This window comes from Thunnus thynnus, chromosome 1, assembly GCF_963924715.1.
Source record: "Thunnus thynnus chromosome 1, fThuThy2.1, whole genome shotgun sequence".
In the NCBI taxonomy this organism is placed as follows: domain Eukaryota; kingdom Metazoa; phylum Chordata; class Actinopteri; order Scombriformes; family Scombridae; genus Thunnus; species Thunnus thynnus.
The window spans coordinates 6,130,731-6,147,399 of record NC_089517.1 but is presented as its reverse complement, the minus strand read 5'-3'; the positions used below and the strand labels follow the sequence as shown (position 1 = coordinate 6,147,399).

Sequence of the window (16,669 nt, the reverse complement as noted above, 5' to 3'; positions counted from 1 at the left end):
GCTAATGTGTCACTGAATCTCCAAATGTTACTCTGCTGATTGTCGACTACTAGCCGACTGTTTGCCGTCAGGTATGAAGGTGTCTTAAGTGTATGAAGGTGATTCATGTTGATGCTGCAAAAGAGCACGACCTTTTTCTTGATAAATAAAGGCCACAAAATGAGTGTAATGTAGTCTTGGTGAAACCTAAAGCTGTGAGTTCACCAGACTGACCGTGTCACTGAAGCTGAGATCAGGAGGAGGTCGGGCTGCAGGCTCGTTAAAGACTCTCAGAAAATGTCACACAAGCCTCAGGGACCAAAAAATCCCCCCCCCTACCTGGTGACGCTGGTCACTACATTCAACACTATGTCCTGTGTAATACATGTAGTCAGAGTCTGGTAGTGACCATTTCTTGCTCACTATCAAGTAATAAATCACACATAATAAAATGGCAGACACATTAAATTGTGGGACCATAATGTTTCAGCCACAGTAGGCCCCATTCTTCTGTCAGACATTTTAAAGAGACTTAGCTACATGTGCCAACTATTTTTGCTTCTAGGACTCAAGGGTGTGTTAAGAGAACCGGATACTGTGTTCCTTCCAATGAAGTATTGCTCATCTGCATTGCATGCGCTCGTAATAATTTCTCAGGCCTCTGAGTTTTTGATTTGTAGAGCACTTGAGTCTTCCTGTGGCTGAACTGGCTGACTTCCTGCTGACTCATGAGTACCACAAGAATAATTTACTGATCCTGGTGGTCAACTTTTATTGGATCTAATGGCTCAAATTCTGATACCACAGAGAGCCGTGTTTGTGATGCTCAAAAAAAAACAAAATGCATACATCATTCAACAGCTATTCTTTTGGTAGTGATTGCATGGACTGCTGGTCAGAGTGACACAAAGCTCAGTCTGCTCTTGAGCCAAAATGTAAAGCCAAAGGGTATTAAACCATCTTTTTTTTTAAAGGTTTAAATTAAGCTTTCTGACTGCAAAGTCAGGTTGGTCGTTGACTTTAAAGAAACTTTCCAAGCCACGTGTTGATATTTTGAGATTTAAATAAATTATAGCCTTTCTGTTGAGCCTTGAAAATGACAAAAACTCTCCCAATACCTCAAATTAGATTAGATTAGATTCAACGTTATTGTCATTGTACACAGTAGGTACAGTTTAGCATCTAACCAGATAGTGTAAACAGAAGCAAGTGCCTATAGATATATAAATAGATAAATAAGGATAGACTGAACAGTATGTACAGTAGATTGAGTCTATGTAAAGTACAGTGTAAACAAGAAGTAGTTATACACTGTAAAACATGTATATTCCCTTGCCTTATGTGGGGATTTTTTAGGGGTGGTATTTTTCTTGCAGTGTAGTGGTAACTACATTATTATAAGAAAATAATACATTTTTGTACCACTGCAGTAACATGTCAATCACTGCTACTGGCCATGTTTTTACACAAGTCCTAGATTATCTGTGGGAGACAGAAATCCTTAAAACCAGCAGATGAGGTGGCCAGACATCATCAGGTAGATTACAGTCATCTGATCCCCGTAATCCCTTTTGGCTGTCGGCCTGAAAGGAGGGTTAAGTGGTTTCATTCTCTGACATCAACCAGGAGTCATCCTGATAAGAATATGCACAGGCAGGGGTCAGTTTAAACACGTCCAGGCTTATAACACTTTTGCACAGATAATATATGGTAAATGGTAAATAGACTGCATTTATATAGCGTTTTTGTAGTCTACCGACCACTCAAAGCACTTTACAACACATGCCAACATTCACCCATTCATTCACCGATGGTAGAGGCTGCCATGCAAGATGCATCAGGAGCGCTACAGTGGTTTTTATCCACAGTGCTTTACATTGTTTCTAATGCTCACTCAACCATCAATACACACAAACCAATGGCCCAGCCATCAGGAATAATTTGGGGTTTGGAGCTGCCCCCTGATATATCTGCCTGATGGTAGATCTACACCTAACAACAGGAGCATCTTTGGTTGTTAAAATTAAAGAATTGTGACTGACACATTTTTCGCAGTTGAAAAATAACCTTATCGGTGCTCTCTGGAGAAATCTAATGACCACATTGTTTCTGCATTACCTCAAATATACCTCAACATATTTGGCATTTTTGTATTGCAGTTTCATAATACTTACTAAGGCTGATAAGATAAGATATACTTTATTGTCTCAATAGGGACATTTTTCTCAGGCTCAGCGTTACTGCATCACAAAACATTCATCTCCCAAACATACTTTCATACATACATACCCTACATCATTCATACAAAAACAAACAAATAAACACAATAAGACCAATGACATAAAAACCACTACAGCTTATAAAACCAGGAATATAATATATGATAATATCGGTCATGCTGATGTATTGTTGGGATCTTGTCAACACAGCTGTTTTTGTTAGATATGTCTATTGGTTTTAAACAACCACATTATATAAAAGTTTATCCCAGAAGAAGTGGGCCCATATTTTGCGACAGTTTGTCCTCAAGCCAGTAGGTCAAAACTTTCAAAGGGATAAGTTCCATTATTATTCTGTAGCCACTATGAAAAGATGTAAAGGTGAACAAAAATCCCCTGAAGCAAAGCCTGGCTTCTAGCACCAAACAAAAGAACTAAAACACATTTTAATCTATGATCAGTTGAACAACACAGGTACAAAATGTCATTTATATTGTCAGATAAATTCTCAATTGAAACCTTCCTCAGGTCAGTCCCGTTCTATAAATAACATCAGTTTTTGTTCATCTATCATCATCAAACACACTGCCAGGCAGAAAAGGTTACTCAGGAACAGAGATACTGCAAGCTCATTTTGACGTCATTTCTGCAGATCTCACCAGCGTGATTCATGGATTCCCGTTCAGCGCGTTAAGCAACATGACCTTTATGGTGACACGAACCCAGCACACTTCAAATCCAGTCATGGGTTTGAGTGTTTAATAATTCCCTGGAAACCTGATAGAAGTTTGCAAACTAATTTTGTGTGTAAACGAACACAAAGAGATCTCATTCAGCCGGATGCTCCCACAGCTGTATCAAGTGCAGTAATGGGAAGGTGGAGGGGGATTTAAAGGTTTTCCCGGTGATTACCTGATGCATGACATCAGTCTGGAGTGATGAGTTTTTGTTTTTTAGTGGTTGTTTGGACAAAGACAGACTTTGAGTTTGGCTCAGATTGAACAAAAAAAGTTTGAGATACATAGCAGTTTGAATGAAACTGAATAAAGCTAATTATTGACTGTCTAAAGTTGTTTACAGCCAGTGAAGAAGTCCATGAAAAGCTGCAGCAGCAATTTAGTAAGATCTGGGTCAGAAAACAGTCAGTTAACACACATCAGTGTGCAGTGCCAAGCCCTTCAGGGTTTCATGTGTTAGGGCTGAGACATCCTTTTCTTGGGCTGTTCGTTGGGGACCATTCAGAGACGTTCTCCCGGCTGTTCTTTTGTATACATTAAGTACAACACAATGTTTTACATAATGTACAACTTGTGTGACCCTAACTGTTAAAAATAAAGCTTTTTTCTTCTCTGTTTTGAACCACATCCTGACAGGAGTTGGATCAACTTAAACATGTTGAGCTTTGGTAGGCGCACACATGAGTTCCTCTGTGAGCCCCTGCAACCAACCGTAACCTTTAAACAGCCGTCTCCTATAAATTACGTTCATATACGACTGAATTACAACAGCAAATATGTTTTGCTAATTCTGGATGAATTATGTTTTCTCTCAACATAATGAAAAAATGTTGTTAATGTTAAATGTTGTTATATTTGGCAATGTTGATATTGAACATATGAGTAACATTTTCAGTGACAATGCAATGCAGTACAATACCTGCTAGAAGAAACTACAGCAATATTCAAGTTTTAAAGGTTGGCAGTGCTTGGTTAAGGTCAGGGAAAGATCACGGTCTTGAGTCAACACAGAAGAAAGTCTGTAACGACTGAAAGCACAACATGTTTATTGACATTTAAGTGAAACCACAGTCTTTCACTAACCTTAATCAAAGTTCTTTGTTGTCCTAAACCGAACCACACATGAGACCTCAAGCTACGAACACCAGTCCCTGCTGTCAGACTCCTGCGTCTTTTACGCCTGCTATCCATCCTGGCGCCCTTCCTCCGACTTTGGAGTGATATATTAAAGAGGTGCTTCATTCATTTGAAGAAAACATTGCCTGTGAACAGAATCCAGGCTGCAATTACATTTGCCAATGCAATGTAATTGGGAAGACAACTTAGTAATATATAAACACAGGGTTGCCTTTAATACCATCCGTCTGTGTAGACCTGCAGAGACATTTACATGTATCTTTGTAGAAACATAATTCTAACCTTACATGTATGTTTTTAGTTGTGTATATAAAAATTCCCACCACAGCATTCCCCGATGAGAGTCTTTACATGAGAAGATGTTGAGGAACTGAACCTGATGGTTGACGAAAAAGCAGATTAAATCTATAAGTAAACATCAGGCCCAGAGCTTGTGTATGCAGACAATGTTTGTGTATATGTGTTGGAGGTGAAATCTGAAAAAATTACATTAAGTGAAAATTAATAGCAGCAGTAAGAACTTTTGAAGGAAGCTGTAATGCAAGATTGTTTTTATATGGATGCATTTAGAGAGCCGTTTTTCTCATGAAACAGTCAAAATTATAGCACCTTATTCTTCCCATTGATGATGATGAACACTAGCCAAAGACTTCAACAATATCACAAGATATAAATCCAATAACTCAGCTTTGTTTTTGAGTGTTCCATCTATTTTTCCTTCTATTTTTCCTTCTATTTTGCATTTATGGGACTGCAACAGCATCAATCACATTCCCAGCTTCCAAGTTTTGGTTTACTAAAACAGACAGCAGATGATAAGCAGCTGCTCCCTCTGTCGTACTAATAACTACACTTGGATGATTATCATGAAAACAGAACTCAAGTCATCTGCAAGGTATTTATCTGCAGCAGGACTTAAAAACCTCTAATGGGGAATAATTAGCTGAGGTGCTGACAGAAGAATCCATTGTGTTTCCATTCACAATGGCACACTTTGTTTATGATCAAAATGTAGACCATTCATTCATTCCTCATTCTGTGACAATTAGCCCAGCTGAACTCATATGAACCTGGACTTTGGGACCATACAGCATACCAGAATTTGGTTCTGGTTACAGTGCTTACACACTGTACATAAATCTGATGTGTGCCCAGTTTTTGGACTACGCTGGAGATGTTTGGGGTGTTATAGATAAATACAGAGTGATGCAGTATAGGAAAAGAAAAGCATAAGATACCTCAAACCTTTCAGTTAGTCGAGATGCGATTTGGGACGTCAACTGTCAGCTGTGTTGACTAGAAATATCAAAAGCGAGCTGGGAGAACATTTTGGGGATTTGGGTGATATTGGGTGCTACACCAAAACCAGGAAGTATATCTTGTTTTATTTAAGAATTGCAGAATTAGTAAAAAATGGTGAGAGGAAATTTCAGGCAAACCTAAAGTGAGAACATATCTACAGTATGTCATCCTTTACATGACCGCAGTACAAAGTTTGATTTGTGCCCAATTTAGATCTGGATCTCACATTGCTGAGGTAAATTGGAAGCATTTTATATTTCAATGTGGATTATATTGTGATTTAAGATATTTTAATACACATTGTCACCTGATATTTGATGGGTGCAGGCTTCTATATGTGTTTTCCAACAACTGATTTTACTTTGGCATTTGGAGCACTTTTTAGTGATAGCCATCCACCAATTGTTGTTTCAGGTATTTGATATTCTATTCTTTTGTGTTGTTTTGCTTGAAACAGTGTTATGTAATTGATAGAACAATCGTATGCAGCTTTTCTCAGTATCCACATATCATTCACCTATCACCGCCGCAATATTTTGGTAAGTTCAATGTTACTTAGATACCTGCCCTGTTAGCACAGTTTAGAAAAGCCAACTTTGGGCTTCAAACCGGCTCCAATGCAAACAAGTTTGAAAATGATCTGGAGTTAGAAAGAAGTGAGGTTACCAGACCTCTGTAGCCTGCTCCTAATCTCTGCTGGACGCTAGCAGCTGCAGGCTACATTAGCTGCTACTAGCATGGCACACCCAAATCTTTGTGACTGAACCGTTGGCGGTTGAGTTGCATTGGGGGTAATATAGGCTCCAGGTTTTGCGTGGAATAAAAAAGACGATATTTCATCCTCTCTTTCTCATTTTTGTTGGTAGCTTGTCTTTGTGCTAGCAGTTAGCAAAGCCAAGAAGCTGCCTGTTCACATCTTGTTAGCATATGCTTTATGCTAACAATATATATATGCTTTTTTTCATGCTTTATAACATAACAGCTTCTTTACAAACTAGAAATTACATTGTAAATAAATTTAATTTTTTTAATGGATTCAGATGATACTAGACATACGTTTGGGTCAAATAATTCCAAACTTGTGTTAATTTCAGGTATTTCCATAATACAATATAAATCCTGTTTACACCAGACACATTTAAACCATGTTTTTGAGTTGTCAGTCTACACCTGGCATTTCACAGCTTGTACTTGCTTCACTTGTGCGTCATGCATGCAACTCAAAGCTTATTTTTATGCTTCAAGTCTGCTTTCTTTTGATTTATGGCCGTACCTACTGTACGCCGACTGTGTCTTCAGCTGTGAGCGTTGTTAAAATGAGTTTGAGTGAATTATTATGAAAAAATCGAGGCAGGAAGAGCCGGGACACCTGCCTCGCTCAGTCCTCACTTTTTCTTTTATTTAATATGGGGAATTATTTCCACAGAATGTTACTGATATTATTTGATCAGTTGTACATTCATAGCTGTGTGACCTGTTCCCCTTCTGTGAGCTCATTAGCTTGTACAATGATTTCTGAGCAGGTGTATAAAACCTGGCACAGCACCAGATGTATCTCACACTGCAGGCAACCCATTGCACTGTCTGGCTCGCCAGTCGCCACACTATGCAACTACATCTTCCTCCGGCAGTTTTACATCGTCAGATAGAATTAAACTCAAAATGAGGGCTATGTTTACGAGGATTTATTCATAATGTGCACGTAGGTCAGGAGAATGAATGATTTTAGAATCTTTGATCAGAGTAATTGATACAGAAACTTGGCGAGCGGATAAAGGAAGCTGTTAACACCGTTTTATCTGGGGTGTAACTCTACTCAGATGAACCTGAGGTTTGTGGCGGGACCATTCAGTATGTCACTTCATTGTCTGCAGCCTCGCCAGTGGATATAGCTCAACCCTGGATATTACAAGATACTTATCAGCTTCGTCTCGCGGAGTGGAAAGCAAATGGAGGGATCCACACAAAGACTGTTTCTCTCTCTATCTCTGAGAATCCTAATTGTCTGGTTTTCTCATGTAGCTAACGAGTGTTACTGCTTTTCATCCACAGTCACCCACCCCCGAAACTCTTTCTCTCTCTCGTTTCCTGGCATCGTTCCGCTCTGGAAGCTAACCTGCCTTGGCTCTGCCTCTGTCGTCCTCTTGGCATAGGACGGTCCTCATATCTTGGTTAGAAATGAAACACAGGAACTTCAAATGATGATTATGTTACAACTTGATGGCATCTTAGTAGACCACAATTCTTGAATAATAACATCCATTACTCCAAATTAGACTGAACTGAGTTATGAGGCTCCATCGTTGGCCTATTGATGATTTAAATCAACAACTCGTCCAGGTGTGTTCTCACTCTGATCGACTTTACATCTCAGGTGGGACTACTGAACATCTATTGGTCGTCTTTTGTCCGCTGGTGAGAATTCTTTGCTTAAACGTCTGAGAAGTTCGTAGTTCATCGGTGACTTCCAAAACAAGTGTGTGCCTTGTAACTGTTCCTGAGATTACGTCTATGAGTATTTTTAGACCTGCCATGTTGTGATAATGGTCTGGTTAGGTTCAGCTCTCTAAAATTATTTGGATAAGATGAAGAAAATCTGAAGATGACTGTTGGTAGGAGATGGGATACAAACTCTTATATCACAGTCACACACCTGACATCCTGGTTGTTGGTTGGTTGTGTTGCGGCCGTATAAAAACGTCATGCTACTTATGACTAGGGGTACAACAGATCACAAAACTCACGGTTCAGATCATTTTTCAGATCAGCAAAAAAAAAAAAAAAAGGGAGACATATAACTTTGCTTTCCATTTATTCTGTAAAACACTTAAAGCAAGGAACTTTTGCCCATGGTCTTAAATGAAAACAACATTCAAGATATCCAGTGTTGAAATAAATTCTAAAAATATATAAAATATTCAATACTCAGCTGTTAAATTGAAGTGCAATATGAGCCATGAACAGCCTGTGTCCACATCATCAAAACTTGATGATAACTTATAAACATAAACACGTCTTGTCCTGCAGCTTGTTGTACAAGCCACCAAACAAACATTCATTGCGAACGTCATTTAACAGCTAGATAGCCAATTAGCTGCTCAGCTGCAGCGTATTAAACAGCGTGTAAACATACCTGCTGATGTTACTTTGGACCCTTTAGATGCTGTTTAGGTCGTTGCTATTAAAAATCCCTGTTAGTGACACACTGTCTGTTCATGACTAGCAGCTACAACAGTTTGTTTACTTTGTCTTCAATGAGACATTAAATTTTGCAGTTAATCTGTGGTTCACATGCATGCCGCATGTAAAGATCACGGATCAACCACACTCCGTTACACCACTGCTTATAACAGACATTTAAACATACAGTCAGGGTGTGAACTACAGGGGAGCCTGAAGGAGCTAATAGGACATGAGTTCCCCTGAAAACATGATTTGTGCAATTTTTAGGGGTCTCTAAAATATTGACAATATGCTCTTTTTGCCATGCATTTCTATTTTTCTGTATAATCATCATCATGGATCATGTGCAAATTAGGCTATTATTGATATATGATTTATGCATGAAGCTGATTCATCACTAATTTGCTTTAATTAAGATACTGGCATGCATGCTATTCCTGTCATCACCACTGAAGCGTGGCGGCGCAATATCATAAACTTAACTCACTTTAACTCAAAGATCAGAAAAAAACAAACTGCCTTAGTCCCATTTAGTACGTGTATTACTCCACATTTTTCCAAATTGCCATTACTCATTTCTCTTTGTCAGCATATAAATGTCAAAAAGAAAAAAAAAAGTGAGCTCCCCTGAAAGCCATGACGTAGTTTGCACTCAGCTCACAGAACTAAGCAATTTAAATTGTTTGAGCAAGCAACCAGTTTAGTCTTGTGATATCTTGTCATCACTCAGTGTAGACGTGCATTTTGCTGAAATGTTCTTGTAGTTGAACAATATTTTCCCACTAAATGGCAGCATTTTGCAGCAGCCTTTGAGGGCTATTTGATGTTATATTGTCGATGTGTTGAGAGATGTGCAGCATCTTCAGTGCATGTCTGGGTTGTTCAGTCTCTTTTTGATTTTTGATGAGTTTTCCAAGTAAGAGAAACTGCATCTTTCTTCCCTCTACAGTGTTTTCTCCTTGTTCCTTGGTTGGATTCTGCTCTCATTGCTAATTCATCTACAGTTCTCTTGTTACAGCAGTGACATAGTTAGCTTTATATATGGCATTGTGGCACCATAATTTGGTGGTTGATGTTATTATTCTCAATAGACAAACAAAGCAAAAGTGAATTTAGCATCTGGCTCATGGATGTTTAAAACAGGATACATCTGAGACGCTAAGACTCCTGAAATAAAGAGCCACAGCTGCAGGCTTTAAAACCAAGAGAAGATATTTGTGCATCATCAGAATCTGTTCAACTTAAACCACCACATCCAGGCTCCATTTTCATTATCAGTAAGTGCAGAGTTTGTCTGTAACAAAATGTGTGTTTGCCCCCAGCTTGCTGAAACATGGAGATGAGTGCTTTGAACCTGGAGCCTGCCCTTGTCTGTGGAAAGGAAAGGAGTACTACCCCGGCGACAGAGTCTCCTCCCCCTGCCACCAGTGGTAAGTTCACATGTTCCAGCGTCTGATATTCCACGTGCAAAATCACATCAAGCTTTCACAGAAGACTTTAAGTTGAATGTCTGGTGTTTCCACATGTTGACGGTAATTTATACATTCCTTTTTCTTCCTTACTTCGGTGGGTTTTCATCAGCTTTTCCATGGCATACAAATTTGTATTGCCTTCAACAGGCATCCTCCAACAATATCTGTCAGAATTAAGACAAATCTCCAACAATGTCGCTAATTTATCAAAGTCAGATTTTGCCTGAAAGCGATGAATCCTGAGATTGTCAGAGCAGCAAAAGTGGCCACCCGATATCCATAATTCTCTGTTATCACGGGGCAGAAAAAGGCTCGGAAAACAGAGCGGGCCCTTGTATGACTCTTTGATTCCCTCGGCTTCAGGCTGTTCATCGCCGGTGAAAGGAAACACTCTCCCAGTGATCTCAGTCTTTCTCCCATCCTTCAATTTCTTCTTCAAGCCACAGCCAGGGAAGAAGATGTAGATGACAGCCTAATAGTGCAATGAGCGGTGATTCAACCTTTTGACAATTAACTGACCACTTTTCTGCCTGCTGTAAAACCCGAGGCTCTCCACAAAAGGAGGCCATTAGACGTGAAAAAATGTCCTTGCACTAAGTGGGAACAAGTTGATGCTGAATCACTGAAGCTTCGCTGTCTTTGTAGTGTTTGCCAGCACGGGACGTTCCAGTGTGTGTTTCATCCGTGTCCATCCATGTGCACGGCTTATGGTGATCGCCACTACAGGACGTTTGATGGCCTCCTGTTTGACTACGTTGGTGCATGCAAAGTCTATCTTATAAAGGTACTGGGAATATTTAACCAAAACTGTGGTTTAGCATACTTTAACTTAACTTTAACTTGACTAAAAGAGTGCTGGGGGTAAACACATCTCAAAAAACTTATTCAGATGCTCGAGCAAAAAACAAAGTGAAGGCCAAAATCAGACACAAGATCTGCACACTGCACCGATAGCCCCGACAAATTTAATAGAGCAATGTTTCAGTCTAACAGAATCTTCTTCATTGTCAAACAGGTAACACAAAGCTGAACAAACAATAGACACATTCATCTCTCGGGTGATTGTAATCTGCAAGATTGAGAGTCAATCTGCTCTCAGACTGAACCGATCAGATCAGAGCTGGATAACGCTCTCTGATACTCCCATTAAAGGACAAGACATGCTGCTGAATAAAGGGCAACAATGGAAAAGCATTGAGCAAAATATACAAAAAAATACATCAAAAATTCAGCGTAAAGCATGAATCACAAAAATCATCCTAAGAAGAAACAATTATCACGAAGACCACTAATTGAAAAAAAAAAAAAAATACAGTTTTTGTTTTTGGGGTAGAGCGTTTAATCAGTTTTTATTGAAAACAATTTTTCACAGCAGTTTCTAGTTAGCAAGATCCTCTTGTGACAATGACAGCTCAGAAAATTATTGTGGTAATTAAGTGAGGAGAAACATAACATACAGTGAGCAGTGCCTCCAGAGTTCCTTTAAAGGTAAATTCTGGTATTTTTCAACCATCATTTTGTGTCTAAGTGACTTTTTGATTTTTTGGAATCAGTCTGGTATTGAGTGAGATGGCTTCAGCTGGTAATCCTTGGGGGCAATTGCGCCGGTCAAAGTACGTCCACTAAAAGTGCTTGTTTTAGCCACTGACAGGCTCACGTTGTTATTATAAGTGTCTGACAATGAAAGTAAACACAGGAACTAGCCACCCGTTGCAGCATTATGGCTAACTACATAGAGATCTATATCTAACCAAACCACCTGCATATTCATCCGTGCACGCCGGTTTGTTTACATGTATGAGGCTGACTTTCACCATGGTTAGACTGTAAGGAAACTAGACAGTTAGCCATAATGCTACTATGGGTGGCTGGTTCCTGTTTATTTTCATTGTCAGACACTTATAATAACAAGCACATTGACGTTCGCAATTGTCCCCAAGGATTACATTGCACTCGTTTTGCGGCCGCCAGCTGAGGCGCTCTCGAACAGTACTGAACCAATTCCAAAGCATTTTATCCCCATTAGTCACTCAAAATGATGGGAAAATAGGGTCCAGGTTGAAAAATGCTAGAATTTCCCTTTAAGTAAGTAAATAAAAATGAAAAAGTTAAGAGTTTTTTAAATCCAGTTTTCTCCTGGCTTTATTTGTTATTGATTTTTCCCTCATTTTTAAATAAAAAATGCATTAACTGAATGTTTACTGTGATATATTACCCATCTCAAGCAAGTTTCAATACTGATTTCATACATTACTGAAACCAGTGGAAAATCAATCTAAATAACAAAATGGTCCCCGGCAAAAGTAAGACGTAGCTGATTTGTCGGCTGTTTGTTGTTACTGAACTTAAACAAAAAAATATTTTTATGGATCTTTACAATAGAGTGCACCAACAGTATAAACTCATTTCTTAAGTTATTAATACCACAAGCAACAAAGTGGAAATTTATGGTCATATCTTTAAAAAAAAAACTGTGATAAACTGAAGACAAAGTCACGACCATAAAAAAAGACTTTTACTCTGAAGTAAGTTAAAAACACTGCTATTAAGTTAAAGGATGGGTTCACAATTTCTCAAGTGTGTCTTTTGAACATTGAAACATGTTTTTCTTGCTGTAATCATTCCTCCTGTTCATACTGACCTTTAGAAGATCCCTTCATAATCCCTTACAATGGAAGTGATGGAGGACAAAATCCACAGTCCTCCTTCTGTGCAAAAATGTATTTAAAAGTTCATCTGAAGCTAATATGAAGCTTCAGCGTCCAAATGAGTCAAATCAAGTAGATATCTTTCAACGTTACAGTCTTTTTAGTGCCAAAGTCCCTCTTTTTGTTACTATACTTCCACCGCAGCTCAACAGGGAAACACTGTCCGAGGAAACACAAAGAGGGAATTTGATGCTAAAAAGACTGTAAATGTGTCAGATATCCACTTGATATGACTAACTCAGACTGCTGAAGCCTCATATGAGCTTCACATCAACTTTTAAATGACTGTGTGGACACACTGTGGATTTTGGCCTCCATCACTTACATTGAAAGCACATTTGAAGGGGATCTTTTAGCCAGTATGAACAGGAGGAATGACTACAGCGAGGAAAACCTCTTTCACTGTTCATATGGACACCTGACTGTTGTTTTAAGACACACTTGAAAAATTGAGAACTTATCCTTTAAGTTATGTTAGATTCAGTGTCAACAGCACGTGTTTTCTCTCCTCCACAGAGCAGCGCTGACGTGATGCTCAGTGTAACGGCTGAGAACGTCGACTGTTTCGACAGCGGAGTCATCTGCAGGAAATCACTGCTGATCAATATCGGAAGATCCTTCATAGCGTTCGATGATGACACTGGGAAGCCAGTAAGAGTCACTTTTTAGTACATTCTCTAGATTCATTTAATAATCCTACCAGCAGCACACTGGCAACATAATCTTATAAAATGAATATTGAAATTATTCTCCCCATGTAGAACCCATCCAGTGTAGTCGACAGGAAGCAGAGGATGTTCATCTGGCCGGCTGGATACTTCACAGTGGTTCATTTCCCCGAGGAAGACGTCACCGTCCTCTGGGACCGTAAGACCACCGTCCACATCCAGGTTGGACCTCGCTGGCAGGTAGGATTATTGACCACTGCCTTTAACTGACTGACTGGATTGTTATGATGGCTATCAGTGAAATGTTAAATCAAATGTGCCGCATTATTTCTTCCTCACTCACCAACTGGAGTGGTGATCCGAAGTAGTGAACTCAGTGCTGCCGCTGCTGGTCAGATGCTGTATGTCAACAGCATCTGACAACACATAGAAAAGCATAGACTGTTGTTCACATCTACTCTGTTCATTCACACTCAAAGCAGAATAAGAACAACAGACGGTGAGGTTCACTCTGTTTGCAAACACTGAGATTATGAACTGAACTTTTTAAGAGGTTATGACATTTAGGATATTAAGAGGATATCAATATTTGAGTAAAGATCCGGCTGACGTGGGATGTTGGTGATGTGTTCAGGGGAAGCTGAGCGGGCTGTGTGGGAACTTTGACTTGAAGACAGTGAATGAGATGCGGACACCCGACAACATCGACTCCCCAACTCCACAGGAGTTTGGAAACAGCTGGACCGCAACAGAGGTGAGTGACACATCACCTGCATCATCATCATCAACCCTGTGAGGCCTTTTAATCAGTCGTTTGTTGTTTGTTTTCAACACATTCATCATTTATTAATTTAGTTTAAGCCCTGACTTCTTAACCTCCAATAAAAGTTGTAATTGAACACATCTGTGTGTGTGTGTGTGTGTGTGTGTGTGTGTGTGTGTGTGTGTTCAGTGTGTGAACAGTCCAGATATCAGACACCCCTGCAGCCTCAGTCCGCTCAGAGAGCCCTTTGCAAAGCGGCAGTGTGCCGTTCTGCTCAGTGAAGTCTTCCAGGCCTGCCACCCAGTGGTGAGTAACGGTACAACAACAACTCTACTCAGTCTGATTGCAAACAGATTATCTTTTAAAGTTAATAAAATACTTTTAACCTAATATAACCCAGATTGGTGGTTTTTGCATCTTTTTGTCTTGAATGAAACACTCACTCCATGTTATTTGCAGTTACCTCATAAAGGACAATATTTTTTAGATAATCAATATTTTAGGTAAATTAAATAAATCCACAGATAAATAAATAGATAATATAAATTAAATAGGTTAGATAGATTTTCATCAGAGTATCAGTTTAAAAGTCCTTTGTGATTAATTTTGACCTTCAAGGTTTGTGTAAGAATGGAGAACTTTTATACTAAATGATTGTTTTATTCTTAGTGAATGCTGAACAGTGTTTGTTTTTCTTTGCGCTCAGGTGGACGTTACCTGGTTCTACATGAACTGCCTGGCGGACACGTGTGCCTGCAGCCGAGGAGGCGACTGCGAGTGTTTCTGCACCAGCGTGGCGGCGTACGCCCAGCGCTGCTGCCACCAGGGCGTTCCTGTCGATTGGCGCTCCCCTTCTCTGTGCCGTAAGTCAGAAAGCAAGGAGTGAAAAACCTTCATTATTTCTTAAATCTCTGTTTCAAGAGATAAATCTGAAGCCGATAACCTATAACACCAATTAAACATTCATCATTAATAAACCCATTAGTCACAGCTCATAAACTCTCAAAGTGGTGTACAGATATGAAATACCAAAGTATCCCAGAGCTCATTGTCCTTGTCCTGTCATTTTGTCTTTCCTTTTCTATATGTTTTACTTTTTCTATGACTATTCTCTGCTGACTGGTGAACTCTTCTGTTCAATTTGTGCGTTTCTTATTGTAACTTTTTTCTCTGTGTTTTGATAAATCACATTTTATATATTGGTTTAGTTTTTGTTTCTTTTATAAGTTGTTGGGAGGTCTATTGACTAACTGACTATTGGCTAGAAAATGGTACCTATTTGTCTTAAATATGAAGCATTTTGTAACTTCTATTACAACCATCACTATTGTTATTAACTGTCTCTCTTCGTCTCTCTTCGTCTCTCTGCAGCCTATGATTGTGAATTCTACAACAAAGGTACGACAGTCTCTCCACTGACCTAAAAGCTACAAGACAAACTACATCACACACTCAAACACCTACATATACTATACTTACTGAGTTTAGATATATAAATGATGTGCACAGCGCTTACAAGGTATTGATAAAATATCCTGAGCTGAGTGCTGATGTGATGTCAGAGGGATTTGGGCGAAGATTTATTCATCAAAACATCAACAGTATTTTTTTCCGCAAGCATGATTTAATACCACTGTGAGATATAATATTGGTGCAGCAAGAACATCTGTGATTAGTCAGTGGGTTGTTATTGTTGATTATTTATTAGTGTGTAATGACTGTGGGAAATGTTGTAGTGAGTAGTTATGGGAGATAGTTAAAAAGTTATAGGAGTGTGTCCAGGAATGGAAACTGGAGACATTTGGACTCAATTACTGAAATTTAAAGGACACTACTCGTGTTTTTACAAGTTTAAGCTACTTCCTTGGATGTTTGTGTTTGTGGCAGCCAATAGTTTTCAACTAAAATGCATTACCTGGTAATTGTGTGGCGTAGCGTGTTGTTTAAGTGCAGATTCATTTAAAAGGTGTGTACTTCACACCACCATGTGATGATGGTATAATAGATAATAATGCAGATTTTCGTGGAAAATTAAACAAAAGTCTCAATCCAGGCTTCTGAGTTGAAGACTCCTTAATCACATGCCTCTGGGATGCATTGTGTCACTGCAAACTTCGTAGAATAAATGCATCATCAGTAACTCATATCGCATATTTGTGTCTGCCTGCGACCAGTGTAACTCCATGTCACTCTCACTTCCCTTTCTTTAACATTGACGCCTTAGATTCGGGGTCATTGTGTGTTTCAGATGTATTTCGAAATTTGCGACTCTCCCTTCACAACCCACAAGACGCACATTTACACAAGACAATTATTGCATAAAAAGGTCATAGATCATAAAATCTAAAAAATAAAAAAAATAAAAGCGATTGAATGAATAATTTCAGTCTAACAACAATGTTCACTGTGATAGATTACACATCTCAAGAGTCAAGAGTCTGCTAACTGATTTTCACATGATACATGACATGAATGGAAACCACTAGCTTCTTATAGTTGCA

General features: G+C 39.1%; 1 protein-coding gene across 1 annotated transcript in view; it reads left to right on the top strand.

Annotated features, from left to right (window-relative positions):
* Positions 1-16,669, top strand: part of otog (otogelin) — a 60,560-nt gene that overhangs the window by 15,184 nt on the left and 28,707 nt on the right. The window contains exons 13-20 of the mRNA XM_067613781.1: positions 9,880-9,987; positions 10,675-10,813; positions 13,254-13,388; positions 13,499-13,645; positions 14,040-14,159; positions 14,358-14,474; positions 14,875-15,031; positions 15,540-15,566. Of these exons, the coding sequence (XP_067469882.1) occupies positions 9,880-9,987; positions 10,675-10,813; positions 13,254-13,388; positions 13,499-13,645; positions 14,040-14,159; positions 14,358-14,474; positions 14,875-15,031; positions 15,540-15,566 (950 nt within the window). The remainder of the gene's footprint in view (positions 1-9,879; positions 9,988-10,674; positions 10,814-13,253; positions 13,389-13,498; positions 13,646-14,039; positions 14,160-14,357; positions 14,475-14,874; positions 15,032-15,539; positions 15,567-16,669) is intronic.